Genomic DNA, 19,071 nt, shown 5'->3' on the forward strand with positions numbered 1-19,071 from the left:
GATTGAAGACTCAACTATCATGACAATGGAGTTTGATCTATCTTTCTTCTCTTGTTTGTGTTTCAATTATGTCTGAGTAGAGTCCTTTGTAGTCTGATTCAATGGAACTCAAGTTTGAATTTGTGAATGGTTAATTAGATGTTTTGTTTATCTATTATGTGATTGTATGAAGTTGTCTTGATTAATTCTTCATGTTGAGGAATAGTGTAGAACAGACATGTTTACATTGTTTCTCTATTTTTGACAACTACATCATCAGTGTTCTAGTAGTCAAGAGATTGATGCTAGGATTCTGATGTGATCTTAAGACCTTAGTAATTAATGCATGTATTAAGAAAGGAACCACCAAGGGATTGGGGTTTCTGATTAATGTGTCTATCAGGGTAGTAAGGGATTACATCTTGAGATGATAAGAAAAAGGTGGATTAACATAACATAGTAGATAATTCATAATGGAAATTGGTTCATCTATAAATTCATGTTTGAGGAAAAATGACATCTGACTACTTGTTTACATTATAATTTACATTTTCTTTATTTATCAAGTTTTAATTCAATTCAGTGTAGTTTCTGGTGACAAGAAATCTATGCAATCTATGAATTTTTGTTTGATTCAACTCAAGTACATATGGTTAGTCAGTGCTTGACACAAATCCTCGTGGGAACGATCTTTACTCATCATTTTATTACTTGTACGACTAGTACACTTGCTAGATCTGCAACAAGTTTTTGGCGCCGTTGCCGGGGATTTGTTCTTCAACATTGACAGACACCATTGATATTTGAGATTGAATCTTTTATTTTTCAGCAATTTAAATTTATGTTTGAATTTTTGTTCTTTCTGGTCCAGAGCGCTAAAACGTTCAGACGTGACCGTTTTAGCGCGATGCGACGCACATCAATGTGCACATGTCTCTGGAGACCAGCGCTAAAATGCTTGATTTCAACGTTTTAGCGCTGGTCCTCTCATATGATTTACATGTTTCTGGGTAGTTTTCTCTTAGTTTTATTTTGCTGTTAGTTTAGTTTTGTAATTCAGTTAAGTACATTGGGATATTCACTGCTTTTGCATGATGCACATTATGATAGTACTGATGCTATTGGTTTATAAATGAATGTGTTTCAGTGATCCATTGTTGTTTCAGATTTGAATTAGTTGCTGGGGACAGCAACGTTTAAATCTGGGAATTGGGTGTGAATGAATAGCATGCAAACATCATGGATATGTCACACAAATTGATGAGCCAAAACAGGGAAATATCTCAATCTTTTTCTTTTTGTTTTTAAGTTTTCTGTGTGATTTAGATTTTAGCTGTAATATTGAATTTGGATTTCATATGTGATATGGAATTCCATGAGGATTTGACTGATCAAAGTTTTATATGATTGATCAAATTAAAGGATACAATCTTATACCTTGCATGTTGAGCTTAAATGAAATGATTGCATGACTCATTCAATGTGTAAGAGTAGAAAGATTAGTTTTGATGCATATAGAGAAAGTCAAGCATGCACTCTGAACTGTGAGGAAATTGAGCCTATACAGAAAATTTTGTTCAGAGAGCACTTCACTGCATGAATAGCTCTAGAACTTGCCCTGTTTCTTGCTTGAAATGGTTGATGATATGTAGGGTAGAGGCATTTCCTTCTTGAACCAGAAAGTCAAATGGCCAACCTTTAAGTTCCAATTGCATGAAACACTTGAGCCTAGCCTGTTGTCGATCAAGCCAAGAACCACATTTATTCCAATCGTTCAGATTAAAAGTTTCAGATAAGTGATAAGGGATGGAGTGTTCTGTGGGGAGGAAAGTGTTTTTGCAATAAGTGAATGCAAGGTGTTGGAAACATAAGAAACAAAGAAGGAAAAGAAAGAAAAGGTTGTGAAACACAAAGTGTTTGGAAGAGACAGAGGGAAGTATTAAAGACACAAAGTGTCTGAAAGAAAAAGAAATTTTTTTTGTTAAAGACACAAAGTGTCAGGAAGAAAAGGAGGAAGAAAGGTTCAAAGAAAAGAACAAGGAATGAAAAGGAAGAAAGTTGAGGGACTTAGGAAGAAATTGATTAATTACTGTGAATTCTCCCTCTTATCTGAATCTGATTCATTTGATCTGAACTTCTCCTTTCACAGAAATCCTTACCTCTAGTCAAGCCACACACCAAGCCTCATTGCTAATCATACCAAGACCTTTTTGATCTACCTTATGGATCATTGTTACTATGAATAGTGAGAAGATGGGAAAGCCTATGGTAGTTTGAGTGCAGTGAAGAGTGAGTGATAAGTACATCCTTAAACACTAGTGTGCAAGAGTGTTAAAATTCTCATAATTTTTGAGAAGTTCCTAGTGAGGGGGTGTTGTTGTTTGGATGTCTCTGTATATCATCTTTACTGATCTGTTGAAAAATCACAAATGATGTTGGGCAAATCATAGGAAATAAGATATTGCATGGTTATAATTTTTGTATCATGAAATGTTGATCTTTTGTTAATTGAAGTCCATCCTCATGAATTTCATCTCTCAAGTCCTTCTCTGTTTTAATTCATTGCTGAGGACATCAATGTTCAAATCTGGGAATTGTGATGAACCCTTAGTTCATCAGGTTTTTAAGCATGAATTAATATCAATTTGTGTGATTAAATGGATGGAAAAGAGGTTAATGTCCTGAAAATCTCTCAAATACAAGTTTTGAACCTTATGTTGAAAATTTACATTGTTTTTGTAGGGAAATGAAGCTCAAGAAGCAAAAGAGAGAAGGAAGAAGATTCTGAAGAATGGGAAAATTCTAAGTGTTGGGCGCTAAAACGCCCAAAACTGAGCGTTTTAGCGCCCTGTTGCACAAAAGATGCTGGTGCTGAACATTAAAACGCCCAAAACTGAGCGTTTTAACGCCTGAACATTAAAACGCCCAAAACTGAGTGTTTTAGCGCCCAAGACAGTTAACAGCAGTTGGGCATCCGTCAAGGTTGAGCGCTAAAACGTCCAGAAATGAGAGTTTTAGCGCCCATGTCAGTTTTCAGTTGTAATTTGTAAAATTATAAAAGGACAAGGGGCCTTCACATTCTGACAGATTCCAGATATCAGATCCAATCTATCATATCTCATTCTGACTTTTCCCATCACACTAGGAGAAGGGAGATCAGATCAGGTCTTTCATAGATCTGATCTGACTCCTCATTTTCTCTGAATTTCCAAATTCTTTAGGATTAGTTCTTGTAATAGTTAGTATTTCCTATGTAATTGTACTTGGAGATTGAAGACTCAACTATCATGACAATGGAGTTTGATTTATCTTTCTTCTCTTGTTTGTGTTTCAATTATGTCTGAGTAGAGTCCTTTGTAGTCTGATTCAATGGAACTCAAGTTTGAATTTGTGAATGGTTAATTAGATGTTTTGTTTATCTATTATGTGATTGTATGAAGTTGTCTTGATTAATTCTTCATGTTGAGGAATAGTGTAGAACAGACATGTTTACATTGTTTCTCTATTTTTGACAACTACATCATCAGTGTTCTAGTAGTCAAGGGATTGATGCTAGGATTCTGATGTGATCTTAAGACCTTAGTAATTAATGCATGTATTAAGAAAGGAATCACCAAGGGATTGGGGTTTCTGATTAATGTGTCTATCAGGGTAGTAAGGGATTACATCTTGAGATGATAAGAAAAAGGTTGATCAACATGACATAGTAGATAATTCATAATGGAATTTGGTTCATCTATAAATTCATGTTTGAGGAAAAATGACATATGACTACTTGTTTACAATATAATTTACATTTTCTTTATTTATCAAGTTTTAATTCAATTCAGTGTAGTTTCTGGTGACAAGAAATCTATGCAATCTATGAATTTTTGTTTGATTCAACTCAAGTACATATGGTTAGTCAGTGATTGACACAAATCCTCGTGGGAACGATCTTTACTCATCATTTTATTACTTGTACGACTAGTACACTTGCTAGATCTGCAACACTCCTCCAGTCAGGGTCAAGAGACCGAGGTGAGCCCAGCCGAGAAGGGTTCTGCCCCTGTTAGTAGTAACCTTCGAAAGCAATACCCGTGGGTTACAGAAGAGGTTTTAGGCTTTAGGTCTGAAAGGTCCACCGAAGAGGTATCTGGGCTTCCAATCGGAAACCCAGTCGGATTCAACACATTCACTCCTGCAGAGGATGAGCCTGTTTGCTCAGGGCGGAACTCCGAGGAACCATATTCCTTCTTTTTTTTCCGTGACCTAGTGACGAAGATCGGAATCCGGTTTCCCTTCTCTCCCTTCAAGATTCAGCTCTTGAATCACCTTCTTCTTGCACCAACTCAGATTCACCGCAATGGCTGGGCTTATATCATCGCATTCGAGCAGTTGTGTGCATCCTTATCTCGTTCATGCACAGTCCCTCTTTTCTTGTAGTTTTTTAACATTTACACCCCCCGTACTGGTTCGGAACCTCCCGAGTTCAAAGGCTGGACTAGCATTCGAGGCCGATCTAGTAACCTTTCTAGGAAGCTGTTCTCCATATATAGTGACTCTTTCAAAGATTTTAAAGCCTTTTATTTCAAAGTGGTGGCCGAGGTTGGGGAGAGGTCGTGGTTCATTGGTGATAATGAGGAGGGAGTATTTCCCCTCTATTGGTCTTGAGAGCATCATCTTCGCAAGTCGGCTGACTTCAAGCTAAGGTTGTCAAAAGAGGACAAGATCAGTTCTAAGGCTTTGTTGGCCCATGTGCGTTCCAAAGGCCATCTGAGTGCAGCCTCCTTAGTGGCTAGATCACACTCCGACTTGGAACGAACTAGTATGCTCGTTATTTCTTCTCTAGTATTTTTGATATTTTCCCTTCATTATTTTAACGTCGTCTTTTTGGCTTACAGGTTCCAGCATGAATTTTGACATGGAAGATGAGGGGCCGGGGCCGGCCTACATTCTGTCCTTAAAAGGTCAGTCCGCTGCCGCACCCCCTCCATCTTCTAAAAGAGCAAGAATAGTCAGCCCTTCTGCAACCACAACCTCTGCTACTGCCTTTAATCCCGACGTCTCAATACTAGATCACACCAATGACCCTGAGAATCTAGATTCCAGTGCTAACCTGGCTTCACCAATCTCATCTGGTGGTGGTAACACTCGGGCCATGATTTCCCTCCCTCGGGGTACCCCAGCTCCAGCCGCCCTCCCAGCCGGACTTAGGAGAGGTGCTTTATGGGATTCTGGGGTAGCTCCTGAGTTTTGAGGTGTCGTTCGCCCACCGGCTGCCTTTTTTGGTTTTGTAATTATATCTCGTGCCCAAATGGAGGAGCTTCAGAAGACCGAGTTGTATGCTTTCAAGGCGGCATCGATGCTGAAGCCATGCTCTTTGCTGCATGATAAACATTCTGAAGTTGTTACTGAGCTGGATGAGCTTCGGGTTAATCATGATAAGGCCATTCTAGACAACAAGAATTTAACAAGTAGTGCTTGTGAATTAAAGTCCTCTCTGGAACAATCACAAGCAGATCTGAAGTTCATTTCTGACGCCTTTAATCTGACTGCCGATAAGGACAGTATTGTGAATCATTTTAAGGAGCAAGCTACTACACTAACGGAGAGAGAATCACAGGTTGCGGTACTGACTATGGAGAACGACAAATTGAAGTCTGATCTCCAAAATTTGCAAGCTGCTTATGATTTTAATCAGGCCTCCCTTGAGAAGGCTGCCATTAGTGCCTTCAAGAATGGAGTTAACCAAGTGCGATATTTTAACCCTGAGTTTACCATGAAGCTTGATCAGTTGGATTTCTTTGGCTATATTAGGGGCGGGGTTTACATTCCCCTCATCAGCTGATTAGAATTTAATTGAAGGCGGTACTTCAACTGTAGAGATCACTCCAGAGGTGGAGGCTGCTGGCCAAGAGTTTGAAGCAGAGATGCGGGAAATTTTGGGGAACGATGGTCAACAATGAATTGAAGAGTCGGGATGTCGGCTTATGTTGTAACACTTTCATGTTTCCTTTTCATATTTTGGATTTTTATTCGGATTTGTGTTGAACACTTTATTGCTTTGCCATGTGACGCCTGATTTGAAGCTGGCTTTATCATTTGTCGTGGTACTACCTATTAGCTCTGCTTTTTTTTGTTAATTTGTTTGTCAACGACAGCTTCCTTTTTGTTAAAACTTTTGGAAATAAGGGTGTCCCCCTGTTTCCAAACGTTATACCTCGGCTGACCACGTCTTATAAGACGATTTTATGCCTCAGGTTTTTAATGTCGGGCCAGAACTCACAATCTTGCCCTTAGGCAAGACGGGTTCTAATACCTCAGCTTTAATGCCTGGCTAGAACTCACGATCTTGCCCTTGGGCAAGACAGGTTCCAATACCTCGGTTTTTATGCCTGGCTAGAACTCACGATCTTGCCCTTGGGCAAGACGGGTGCCAATACCTCGGCTTTTATATGTCTGGCTAGAACTCACGATCTTGCCCTTGGGAAGACGGGTTCTAATACCTCATCTTTTATATGCCTGGCTAGAACTCACGTTCTTGCCCTTGGGCAAGACGGGTTCCAATACCTCGACTTTATGTAAAAACATCTTAGAAGAAACACTTTCTTTATTCGATTATTCATAACTTGAAATTCCAACTACAAAAAAGAGGTATTAAACTTGCTCTTCTTTTCAGCTAAAGTATTCCTTCAGCTTGTCTGCATTCCATGTCCTTATAATACTTTTTCCCTGTGGGGTTTCCAACACATAAGCTCCTTTTGACAGATTCTCTTTAATTTTGAATGGTCCTTCCTATTTCGTAGCCAATTTTCCTTCAGTCGCATTTCGCCCTCCGATGTCTGCTCTTCGAAGTACCAAATCTCCTATCGGGAATGATCTAGGTTTCACCTTTTTATTGAATCGGTTAGCAACCAGCTGCTTTGTCGCGAAATTTTTGCAGTGAGCCATAACCCGAGCTTCATCTATCAGATCCAGTTCCACTGCTACTTTTTCATTATTTTCTTCTTCTGTCTGTGATAGGGCTTGGACTCTTCTCCATGACGGCTCTCCCAATTCCACCGGGATCATGGCCTCACATCCATATGTTAACCTTAATGGGGTTTCTCCAGTAGACGTCTGCATCGTGGTTCTATACCCCCAGAGTACATAGTATAGCTCTTCTACCCCCTTTCTTTTGGCAGATTGCTCTATTCTCTTTCTTAGCCCTTCTATGATAACTTGATTTGCTGCTTCTGCTTGTCCGTTAGTCTAAGGATGTTCTACGGATGCAAAGTGATGCCGGATATGAAGGTTTGCCACTCCTGGAAGGCTTTGCTTGTGAACTGGGTTCCGTTATCAGTAACTACCTCGGCTGGAATCCCAAACCTGCAAATCAAGTTTCTCTCAAAGAAACGTTGAACCCTAGCCGAAGTGATCGTTGCAACTGGCTCTGCTTCTATCCATTTAGTAAAGTAATCAACGACTACTATTAGCCATTTTAACTGTCCTTCAGCTGCTGCAAATGGACCCAGAAGATCCATTCCCTATTTAAAGAACGGCCACGGTGTCGTGATTAAGCTTAATTCTTCTGGGGGGCCAGCAGGTTCTTTCCATGTTTCTGGCATTGATCACACTTTTACACTTCTCCTTTGCATCATTATTCATAGATGGCCAGAAGTAGCCGGCTCTAAGTGCCTTTCGGGCTAAAGCCTTGCCTCCAACATGTTGGCCATTGATTCCCTCATGGATTTCAGTCAGGACGTATTTTGCCCTATCCGAACTCAAGAATTTCAACAAAGGGGAATAAATTCCCTTTCTGTAAAGTTGTCCTTCTACCATGGTATACAAAGTTGCATCTCTAACTAGCTTCCTCCTTACATGTGGGTAATGTCCCATTTTCTATGTAGTCAATGATGATGCAACACCAATCATCCACCTCCGATATCTGCATGACACATGTGGGTTCTGGGATACTCTGTTCAACCACTGTCCTATGGTTTTCGCACCATTTGGTACTTGCCAGTTTGGATAATATGTCAGACCTGCTGTTTTCACTTCTTGGAATATAACTAACCTCCACTTTCTCAAACTCCGCTATTGATAAACCCTTGGTTCATCAGGTTTTTTAAGCATGAATTAATATCAATTTGTGTGATTAAATGGATGGAAAAGAGGTTAATGTCCTGGAAATCTCTCAAATACAAGTTCTGAAGCTTATGTTGAAAATTTACATTGTTTTGTAGGAAAATGAAGCTCAATGAAGCAAAAGAGAGAAGGAAGAAAATTCTGAAGAATGGGAAATTCTAAGTGTTAGGCGCTGAAATGCCCAAAGTCAAGAGTTTTAGCGCCCTGCTGTTCAAAAAGATGCTGGTGCTGAGCGCTAAAATGCCCAAATCGAACATTTTAGCGCCCTGCTATGCGAAAAGGTTCTGGTGCTGAGCGCTAAAACGCCCAAATCGAACAATTGTTGTCAGATTTAGCAAGTGCACTAGTCAAACAAGTAATAAAATGATGAGTAAAGATCGTTCCCACGGGGATTTGTGTTCAAGCACTGACTAACCATATATACTTAAGTTGAATCACCCAAAAGATCATTGATTGCATTAATTTCTTGTCACCAGAAACTAAGTTGAATTGTTTTAAAACTTAATAAGCAAATAAAATGTGAATTATAATGTAAACAAGTAGTCAGATGTCAATTTCCCTCAAGCATGAATTTATGGATGAACCAATTTCCATAATGAATTACCTACTATGTGATGTTGATCAACATTTTTCTTATCATCTCAAGATGTAATGTCTTACTACCCTGATAGATACATTAATCAGAATCCCTAATGTCTTGGTGATTCCTTTATTAATACATGCATTAATCACTAAGGTCTTAAGACCACATTAGAATCCTAGTATCAATGTCTTGACTACTAGAACACTAATGATGAAGTTGTCAAAAATAGAGACACAATGTAAACATGTTTGTTCTACACTATTTATCAACATGAAGAATTAATCAAGACAACTTCATACAAATCACATAATAAATAAACAAGACATCTAATTAACCATTCATAAATTCAAACTTGAGTTCCTTTGAATCAGACTACAAAGAACTCTACTCAGACATAATTGAAATACAAACAAAGGAAGAAGAAAGATCAAACTCCATTGTCATGATAGTTGAGTCTTCAATCTTCAAGTGCAATTACATAGGAAAGTACTAACTATTACATAAACTAATCCTAAGGAATTTGGAAATTCAGAGAGAATGAGGAGTCAGATCAAATCTATGAAAGATCTGATCTGATCTCCCCTCTCCTAGTGTGATGGGAAAGGTCAGATTAGAATCTGAGAGAGAGAATTATGTCCAAATGTGAAGGCCCTTGCCTTATATAGAGTTACAAAATACAACTGAATAACAACCAGAAACTGACATGGGCGCTAAAACGCTCATTATTGGACGTTTTAGTGCTCAACTTGGACGGATGAGCAACCACTTTTAACTGTCTTGGGCGCTAAAACATTCGATTTAGGCGTTTTAGCGCTCAGCACCAGAACCTTTTCGAATAGCAGGGCGCTAAAATGTTCGATTTGGGCGTTTTAGCGCTCAGCACCAGCATCTTTTTGAACAGCAAGGCGCTAAAACTCTTGACTTTGGGCATTTTAGCGCCCAACACTTAGAATTTTTCCATTCTTCAGAATTTTCTTCCTTATCTCTTTTGTTTCATTGAACTTCATTTTCCTACAAAAACAATGTAAATTTTCAACATAAGCTTCAGAACTTGTATTTGAGAGATTTCCAGGACATTAACTTCTTTTCCATCCATTTAATCACACAAATTGATATTAATTCATGCTTAAAAACCTGATGAACCAAGGGTTTATCACAATTCCCAGATTTGAACATTGATGTCCTCAGCAATGAATTAAAAATAGAGAAGAAATTGAGATTCTTTACAAATGAAATTCATGAGGATGGACTTTAATTAACAAAAGATCACATTGGTACAACTTACAACCATGCAATCTCTTATTTCTTATGACTTGCCCAACATCATATGTGGCTTTTCAACAGATCAGTAAAGATAGTATACAGAGACTTCCAAACAACAACACCCCTTCACTAGGAATTTCTCAAAAATTGTGAGAATTTAACTCTCTTGCACACTAGTGTTTAAGGATGCACTTATCACTTACTCTTCACTGCACTTTAACTACCATAGGCTTGCCCATCTTCTCACTGTTCATAATAACAATGATCCATAAGGTAAATCAAAAAGGTTTTGGTATGATTAGCAATGAGGCTTGGTGTGTGGCTTGACTAGAGGTAAGGATTTCTGTGAAAGGGAAAGTTCAGATCAAATGAATCAGATTCAGATAAGAGGGAATTCACAGTAATTAATCAATTTCTTCCTAATTCCCTCAACTTTCTTCCTTTTCATTCCTTGTTCTTTTCTTTGAACCTTTCTTCCTCCTTTTCTTCCTGACACTTTGTGTCTTTAACATTTTTCTTTTCTTTTCCCCTCTTGTTTTTCTTTCAGACACTTTGTGTCTTTAATACTTCCATCTGTCACTTCCAGACACTTTGTGTCTTTAATACCCCCCATTTTTTTCTTGAGACTCCTTCTTTTCTATATTTCCAACACTTTGTGCATTCCTTTATTGCAAGAACACTTTTCTCCCTACAGAACACTTCATCCATTATTACTTATCTGAAACTTTTAATATGAAGGATTGGAATGAATGTAGGTTCTTGGTTTCATAGACAAACAGGCTTAAGCTCAAAGGTTTCATGCAATGGAAACATTAAGGTTGGTCATTTAAACTTTCGGGTTCAAGAAGGAAATGCCTCTACCCTACACATCATCAACCATTTCAAGCAAGAAACAAGGCAAGTTCTAGAGTTACTTATGCAATGAAGTGCTCTCTGAACAAAAAAATTTCTGTTTAGGCTCAATTTCCTCACAGTTCAGAGTGCATGTTTGACTTTCTCTCTATGCATCAAAACTAATCTCTCTACTCTTACACATTGAATGAGTCATGCAATCATTTCATTTAAGCTCAACATGCAAGGTATAAGATTGTATCCTTAATTTGATCAATCATATAAAACTTTGATCAGTCTTATCCTCATTGAATTCCATATCACAACTGAAATCCAAATTCAATATCACAACTAAAATCTAAAATCTAAATCACACAGAAAACTCAGAAAAGAAAAGAGATTGAGATGTTTCCCTGTTTTGGCTCATCAATTTGTGTGACATCTCCATGATGTTTGCATGCCATTCATTCACACTCAATTCCCAGATTTAAACGTTGTTGTCCCCAGCAACTAATTTAAATCTAAAGCAGCAATTGATCACTGAAACACATTCATATATAAATCAATAGCATCAGTGCTATCGTAATGTGCATCAGTCAAAACAGTAAATATCTCAATGTACTTAACCAAATTACAAAAATAAACTAACAACAAAATAAAACTAAAAGAAACTAAATGAAAATAGCAGAAAATAAAGAAGAGTGAAAACAAAAGTCAATGTGGGACATACATTGTGGTTGCTTGGTGGATGGATGCAGAAGAGAGGTAAAAGAATTTGAGAGTGTGTGAAAATGAGAGTAAGGGAGTAGAATATGAGAGTGTGTGAAACATATGAGATAACCATGTAAATCATATAAGTGGACCAGCGCTAAAACGTTGAAGTCAAGCGTTTTAGCGCTGGTCTCCAGAGACATGTGCACATTGATGTGCGTCGCATGGCGCTAAAACGGTCACGTCTGAACGTTTTAGCGCTCTGGACCAGAAAGAACAAAACTTCACAAATACATATAAATTGCTGAAAAATAAAAATTCAATCTCAAATATTAATGGTGTCTGTCAATGTTGAAGAAACAAATCCCCGACAACGGCGCCAAAAACTTGTTGTCAGATTTAGCAAGTGCACTAGTCAAACAAGTAATAAAATGATGAGTAAAGATCGTTCCCACGAGGATCTGTATTCAAGCACTGACTAACCATATATACTTAAGTTGAATCAACCAAAAGATCATTGATTGCATTAATTTCTTGTCACCAGAAACTAAGTTGAATTGTATTAAAACTTAATAAGCAAATAAAATGTGAATTATAATGTAAACAAGTAGTCAGATGTCAATTTCCCTCAAGCATGAATTTATGGATGAACCAATTTCCATAATGAATTACCTACTATGTGATGTTGATCAACCTTTTTCTTATCATCTCAAGATGTAATGTCTTACTACCATGATAGAGACATTAATCAGAAACCCCAATGTCTTGGTGATTTCTTTCTTAATACACGTATTAATCACTAAGGTCTTAAGACCACATCAGAATCCTAGCATCAATGTCTTGACTACTAGAACACTAATGATGAAGTTGTCAAAAATAGAGAAACAATGTAAACATGTTTGTTCTACACTATTTATCAACATGAAGAATTAATCAAGACAACTTCATACAAATCACATAATAAATAAACAAGACATCTAATTAACCATTCATAAATTCAAACTTGAGTTCCTTTGAATCAGACTACAAAAAACTCTACTCAGACATAATTGAAATACAAACAAAGGAAGAAGAAAGATCAAACTCCAATGTTATGATAATTGAGTCTTCAATCTTCAAGTGCAATTACATAGGAAAGTACTAACTATTACATAAACTAATCCTAAGGAATTTGGAAATTCAGAGAGAATGAGGAGTCAGATCAAATCTATGAAAGATCTGATCTGATCTGATCTCCCCTCTCCTAGTGTGATGGGAAAGGTCAAATTAGAATCTGAGAGAGAGAATTATGTCCAAATGTGAAGGCCCTTACCTTATATAGAGTTACAAAATACAACTGAATAACAACCAGAAACTGACATGGGCGCTAAAACACTCATTCTTGGACATTTTAGCGCTCAACTAGGACGGATGAGCAACCATTTTTAACTGTCTTGGGCGCTAAAACATTCGATTTGGGCGTTTTAGCGCTCAGCACCAAAACATTTTCGCACAGCAGGGCGCTAAAATGTTCGATTTGGGCGTTTTAGCGCTCAGCACCAGCATCTTTTTGAACAGCAGGGCGCTAAAACTCTTAAATTTGGACGTTTTAGCGCCCAACACTTAGAATTTTTCCATTCTTCAGAATTTTCTTCCTTCTCTCTTCTGCTTCATTGAGCTTCATTTTCCTACAAAAACAATGTAAATTTTCAACATAAGCTTCAAAACTTGTATTTGAGAGATTTCCAGGACATTAACCTCTTTTCCATCCATTTAATCACACAAATTGATATTAATTCATGCTTAAAAACCTGATGAACCCTTGGTTCATCAGCTATTAACTGCCTTGCAGAGTCCATATATTTTGTCAACAATGGTCCCCTAGCTGGATAACTTCTTTCAATTTGGGAGGTGACAAATTGAGAATCACTGTAAACCTGCTAGTTCCGTGCTACGAGTTCCTTAGCCTGCTACAGGCCGGCTATGAAGGCCTCGTACTCCGCCTGGTTGTTTGATGTTTCAAAATACATTTGCATGGAGTACTCAATCGCCATTCCTTCCGGATTTTCAATGATAACCCAGCCCCACTACCTTTGGAGTTAGAGGATCCGTCCACGTATACTTTCCAGGTGTCCGGGCTATTAGAACTCTCCATTTGGATTGAAGTAAGCTCCCTAATAAAATCCGCCAATGCTTGAGATTTGATTGCTTTACGACTTTCGTATACTATATCAAATTCTGACAGTCCCACCGCCCAAGCCATCATTCTTCCTGCTAAATCAGGCTTGTGAAGGACCTGCCGAATTGGCAAGTCCGATCTGACCACAATTTGGTGTCCTTGAAAATATGCTCTGAGTCGTCTAGCCGAGATTAACAAGGCGAAATCCACCTTCTCCAGCTTCTGGTACCTGAGTTCTGCTCCCTGTAGGAGACGACTCACAAAGTAGATCGGTTGTTGCCCTTTCTCGTTTTCTTGTACTAGAACCGAGCTGACAGCAACATCTCCCACAGAAAGGGACATTATCAATGCCTCCCCTTCTCTTGGTCTGGTTAAAACTGGTGATGAAGCCAGCTGCTTCTTAATCTCCTGGAATGCGGCTTCACATTCTGAAGTCCATCCATACTACACCTCTTTTTGAAGTAGCTTGAAGAAAGGTAATGCCATTTCTGCAGACCGAGGTAAAAATCTAGTGAGGGAGGCTAACCTTCCTATCAGCTGTTTTATCTCTTTCTTATTTGCCTGGGCTTTCATCTCCAGCACGGCTCTACATTTTTCTGGATTGGCTTCAATGCCCATGTGAGTCAGCATAAATCCAAGAAATTTTCCTGCAATGACTCCAAAAGCACATTTGGCCGGGTTTAACCGAATGTTGTGTTGTCTTAGTTTTTCAAAAGTTGTCTTCAAATCCTCAATATGCACCTTAAAGTTCAATGACTTAACTATCATGTCATCTATATACACTTCCACGCTCTTGCCAAGATGGTCTACTAATACTTGATTCATCATTCTCTGGTAAGTGGCCCCTGAGGATTTCAAACCAAAAGGCATCACATTGTAGCAATAATTCACCTTCTCTACTATGAAGGCTGTCTTTTCTTGGTCTTTTGGATGCAGTGGAATTTGGTTATACCCTGATAGGCATCCATAAATGACAGCATCTGGAACCCGGAAGAGCTATCAACCAATTGGTCTATGTTAGGCATAGGGTATGCATCCTTAAGGCACACTTTATTTAAATCAGTGTAATCCGTGCATACCCTCCACTTTCCATTTGGCTTCTTAACCATTATCACATTAGAAAGCCAAGTTGTGTACTGTATTTCCCTGATGAATCCTGCTTCCAACAGTTCCTTCACATGATCTTCTAATACCTGCTGACGTTCCGGGATGAGCTTCCTCTTCTTTTGAGCTACAAGATTGACCCTAGGAATTTCTGAGGACTTCCAAGCGAAGACGTCCTTGTTGTTCCTTAAACATGCGATAAGTTGGACTTTTACCTCGTCTGCCAACCCCTTATCGATCTGTGTAATTTGTCCCTGCTCTCCAATGGTTACCTCTTCTAATTCTCCATCGGATTCAGGCCTCGGCATCTGAGTATCATCCCTCATGTCTAACTCCACCATGTTGACCGTAGTTTTCTTCTCCTGGCTCGGGCCTTCTTTACTGTTACTGTTTTTGATCCCGGCTTAATGTTTGGGACTGCTTTCCATCGTCCTAACCGATTTGAAATAGCAGTCTCGGGATTCCTTCTGATCCCCGGCAATGGTAATTACCGTATTCCGCTTACCAATCATCTTAAGCTTTTGGTGTTTGGTAGAAACTAACATATCCCAATCGTGGATGGTCAGCCTTCCCAATATGACATTGTACTCTGATGGGACGTAAATTCATTCCCATCTAAGCCCATTTTGATGGCAAAATACCATACGTTCCCTCATCTGATGAGCAACTTCAGCATGAAAATCACTTGTTTTACACATTTGTGACAAAAACACAGTAGGGGAACGGATGATAACATATTCCTTTAAAATATATTAAAAGGGGAACGGACTGAGACACATTTAATGCACCTGCTCCATTCATTTAATGCTTCTGTACACTTTGCAGGTAACGTAGAGTTAAAGACTTCTAAAAATCAAGGCGGTGCACCAACTGAGCAGCTGGAAACGTGAAGAGCAGGGAATCAAGAGTTCTCATTGGCTGAAAACAGAAGCAAAATATGGGAAGGCCTGCAAACAACGGCTAATCATCACCAAACCCTATTCCATTCAGCAATTCACGCAAGCTTCACACTCTACTGCCACCGTCTCGTTCCCTCATTCAAGCAACTAGCTCCAAGGGAATTACAGTCTTGCCATTCCTCTTCCAGCTATAAATAGGACCTCCCTCACACAAAAACATCATCGAATCCTGGAGGGTTTGTAGTCCGAAAGGAAGAGATCACTTAGTAGTAGTTAGTAACTTAGTTTAATTTTCAGTTGTAATTATAGTTAAGCGACAACCCCTCTTCCCTTTTCTATAAACAACCATAAAGACTCCTCACGAGCAATTACCCATCTTTCTCCATTTTCTGTTTCTTTTTGTAAACTGTCTTTTAAATTAATATAAGTGTTTTTCTCTTCGTTCCAATCGTTATCTCTTGACTGAATCTCGGGTCTATGTGATCTCAGTTGAGAATAATTATGTTTAAACTATCAATCATGAGCTGAACTATCTGTGGAACGGGTAAACTGTGAAACTCTTAAAGAACTGTTTTCAAAACTCTTGACCGAAGCTTTTTGTATTTCTTTGGCTGAGTAAGCTATATTCATTGTGCGCCAATGGAAATTAGGTACATACTGAGAAAGGAACTTCCATAAGGAAGGAATTTCAGATAGCTTAGCCATTGAGGGAAGGTAGATGTCATGACAAAAATGCTACTGGTCACCTTAGGAATAAGGGGCCAACTCGTCCATTTTAAGGTTCTGAACTAAGTACCTGTTGGAGTCAAGGGAGCCATAGGAATATGGAAACTTGTGAGCCATCTAGACCATGAGCTGAGGAATCAGAGTTAGCAGGCAAAGAAACTGGGACAAACCCAAAAGGTGCTAAGTCTTGAGCAGAGAAAACAGCCCCTTTAAGAGTGAAGCAGTGAATCCGTTCCTTCTGTTAAACTGTTTTAACCACCACCCTGTTGTCTCTTGATTATAGTTATTTCTGTTTTAGTTATTTTATTTAGTACTTATAAAAACTCCAATGATTGTTATCTCACCTTCTTCTAAACAGGAAGGATCACATACATAACACAGCGAGCAACTGTTTGCCATCAGGTTGAACCTACTGTTCCTGAGGAACGTTGTCAAGACAGTAGGGAACGTTTGACCAGACAGTTAATTTACTAACTTTTCTTCTCATTTTCACTCTTTATAAACAGTGATAAAACAATAATTAGCACTCTATCCTCATGGGAATGATAATTTGTGCATTAATACTCCCTTTATTACTTGATGCGTGCACTTGCGCACTTGGGTTGGAACTGAGGGACGAATCTGGGTTCTACAAGAACATATGAACGTCCCCGATCAGAACTTATATTTTCCACCATCAGCAAACCACCCAACATACTCTGAAGTGAAGTCGGCTACGATGAACCTTACCCTTTCGGATTTATACGCCTCTTTGGTTCCTAAGGTCAGCCTGAGATCAATATACCCTTTGGGAATAGTATTACGGCCGTTAAATGCAATCAAGGTCGTGTTACAAGGCTTCAAATCTTCCTCGTCTAGATTCATTTTTTTGAACCCCTGCCATAAGATTATGTCGGCACAACTGCCGTTGTCTACAGATATCTTCTTGACTCTGCAGTTGACTAGCGTTCCCGTAATGACTAGTCCATCCACGTGTCCTGGCATCACATCCTCCAATTCTTTTCTGGTGAAATATAACAGTGGCGGCTCTGGTTCGGCTTCCTTAAACTTAAGTCGCTCCCGTACCGAAAGCACCTCTCTTAAATATTTTCTTCTGGCGTTCATGGTATCGCCTCCCCCACCAAAAGCCCCACTAATCACATTGCATTCAAACTCTGGTTCCACAAATTCATCCTCTTCTATGGCTGGCCTCTTACCTCGGCCCTCTTCTTTGAATCTTCTTTCTCTTGGCGGGCTCATAAGCCGGCCCCCCCTTCTTTTCCTGTTGTTCTTCCATCCTTGAGCCCTGATCAGATATTGACGCAGATTGTCGTCTCTGATATACTTTTCTATCACATCTCTTAAATCCCAGCGTTCATCAGTAGTGTGGCCAGGCCCATCATGGAATGCACAATTTCGAGATTGGTCCAACCCGACCTGATTCAGCAAAGGTCGAGGTCTGTCTACCTTCTTCATCTCCGTGGAGGCCACTTCTCTCTAGATTTGCGACCTGGATGAGTTCAAGGGTGCGTATTTCTCGAATTTCCCTCTAGCTGGAATTCTGTCATCTTATCTTTTCCCCCGGAAGTCATTTTGCTTCCGACTTCCATGTTTTTCTATTTGGCTGGGGTACTGCCTCTGATCCATGTTCTCGATCTCCATCTGTTCGAGCTTTAGGTACTTCTTCGATCGTGCTGTGAACTCTGCTAGAGTCCAGACTGAGTCTTTGTGTATGGACTTAGCCAACCTAGAAGAGCCATGCAATCCTACAATTACCAGGTGCAGATGAACGTTTGCAGACAGCCATGGGACCTAAAAAGCCGCCATTTTGAATTGGTCCAAGTATTTTTGCAAGGTTTCCCCAGGTTGCTGTCTTATTTTTCCCAGCGCAAATTCTGACTTCGACTGTTTTTGCTAGTGGCAAAATTCAGCAAGAATCTTCCACCGAATTCTTCAAAAGATCTAATGGATCCCGCTGGTAGTGATGAAAACCACGTTTAAGCCGCTCCTGTCAACGTAGTCGCAAAGAGTCGTGTTATCAAAGGCTCTTCTATTCCTTTGATGTACATGGTCGTATCAAAGGCATCCAGGTGTACTTGGGGGTCCTGCGTTCCGTCATATTTGAGAAGCTCTGATAAATTCATATTTTCTGGAAAGGGCGCATCAACAATCTCATCCACGAAAGGACTATCGTTGTATTGCCCCCTGTGATACTTCCTCCTGTAGACCACGGATACATCATCCGGGTTTCTGAACGGGTGTCTTACATCTTGAGGCTAGGGGCTCTCTCTCCGCCTCGTTGTACCTCTTCCACCACCCCAGTGTTCCTCATGCCGAGGTTCCTGGTTACGAACCAGGTTGGGAGTCCCCCTTTGAGGTAGGCCATCAGCATTTCTCACTTGAGTCCGGGTTTGATCATTGTTCTGCAGGGGATTCGTGATCCTCAGGTCAGTCATGACCCGTGTTATAGCTTGTTCCGGATCTGGGTTGGAGACTCGCCCTAACCGAGTCTTTAACTCTCGAATCTGCCTATCACCTTCCACCATTTGGAGCTCATGCCTTCTCTCCATCTCCTCCATTCTCCGAAGCACCGCAGCGACAGCCAGATCTGTCACTCGTGGATCGTTAGGTACACCATTTAGGACTTGCATGGCATCTGCAGCCTGCTCTTCCATCGGTTGCAACCCCTGCACGTATGGGGCATTCGGATTAACAGCCGGAGTTGATAC

The 19,071-nt window shown here is 39.6% G+C and overlaps 1 protein-coding gene across 1 annotated transcript; it reads right to left on the minus strand.

The window, feature by feature from the left end:
• Positions 1 to 17,017: 17,017 nt before the first annotated feature.
• On the minus strand, positions 17,018 to 17,818 carry LOC133302403 (uncharacterized). The gene has a single exon (XM_061502170.1). It carries the CDS (start codon positions 17,816 to 17,818, stop codon positions 17,018 to 17,020), a length of 801 nt encoding a protein of 266 aa, XP_061358154.1.
• Positions 17,819 to 19,071: the final 1,253 nt, after the last annotated feature.

Source organism: Gastrolobium bilobum, unplaced genomic scaffold, assembly GCF_033153095.1.
Source record: "Gastrolobium bilobum isolate Gb01-03AN ecotype WA unplaced genomic scaffold, APGP_CSIRO_Gbil_v1 utg6656, whole genome shotgun sequence".
Lineage (NCBI taxonomy): Eukaryota > Viridiplantae > Streptophyta > Magnoliopsida > Fabales > Fabaceae > Gastrolobium > Gastrolobium bilobum.

Bases quoted from the DNA above. Each gene is read 5' to 3' on its own strand.
- LOC133302403 (XM_061502170.1), bottom strand. From the start codon at position 17,818: ATGAAGAAGGTAGACAGACCTCGACCTTTGCTGAATCAGGTCGGGTTG.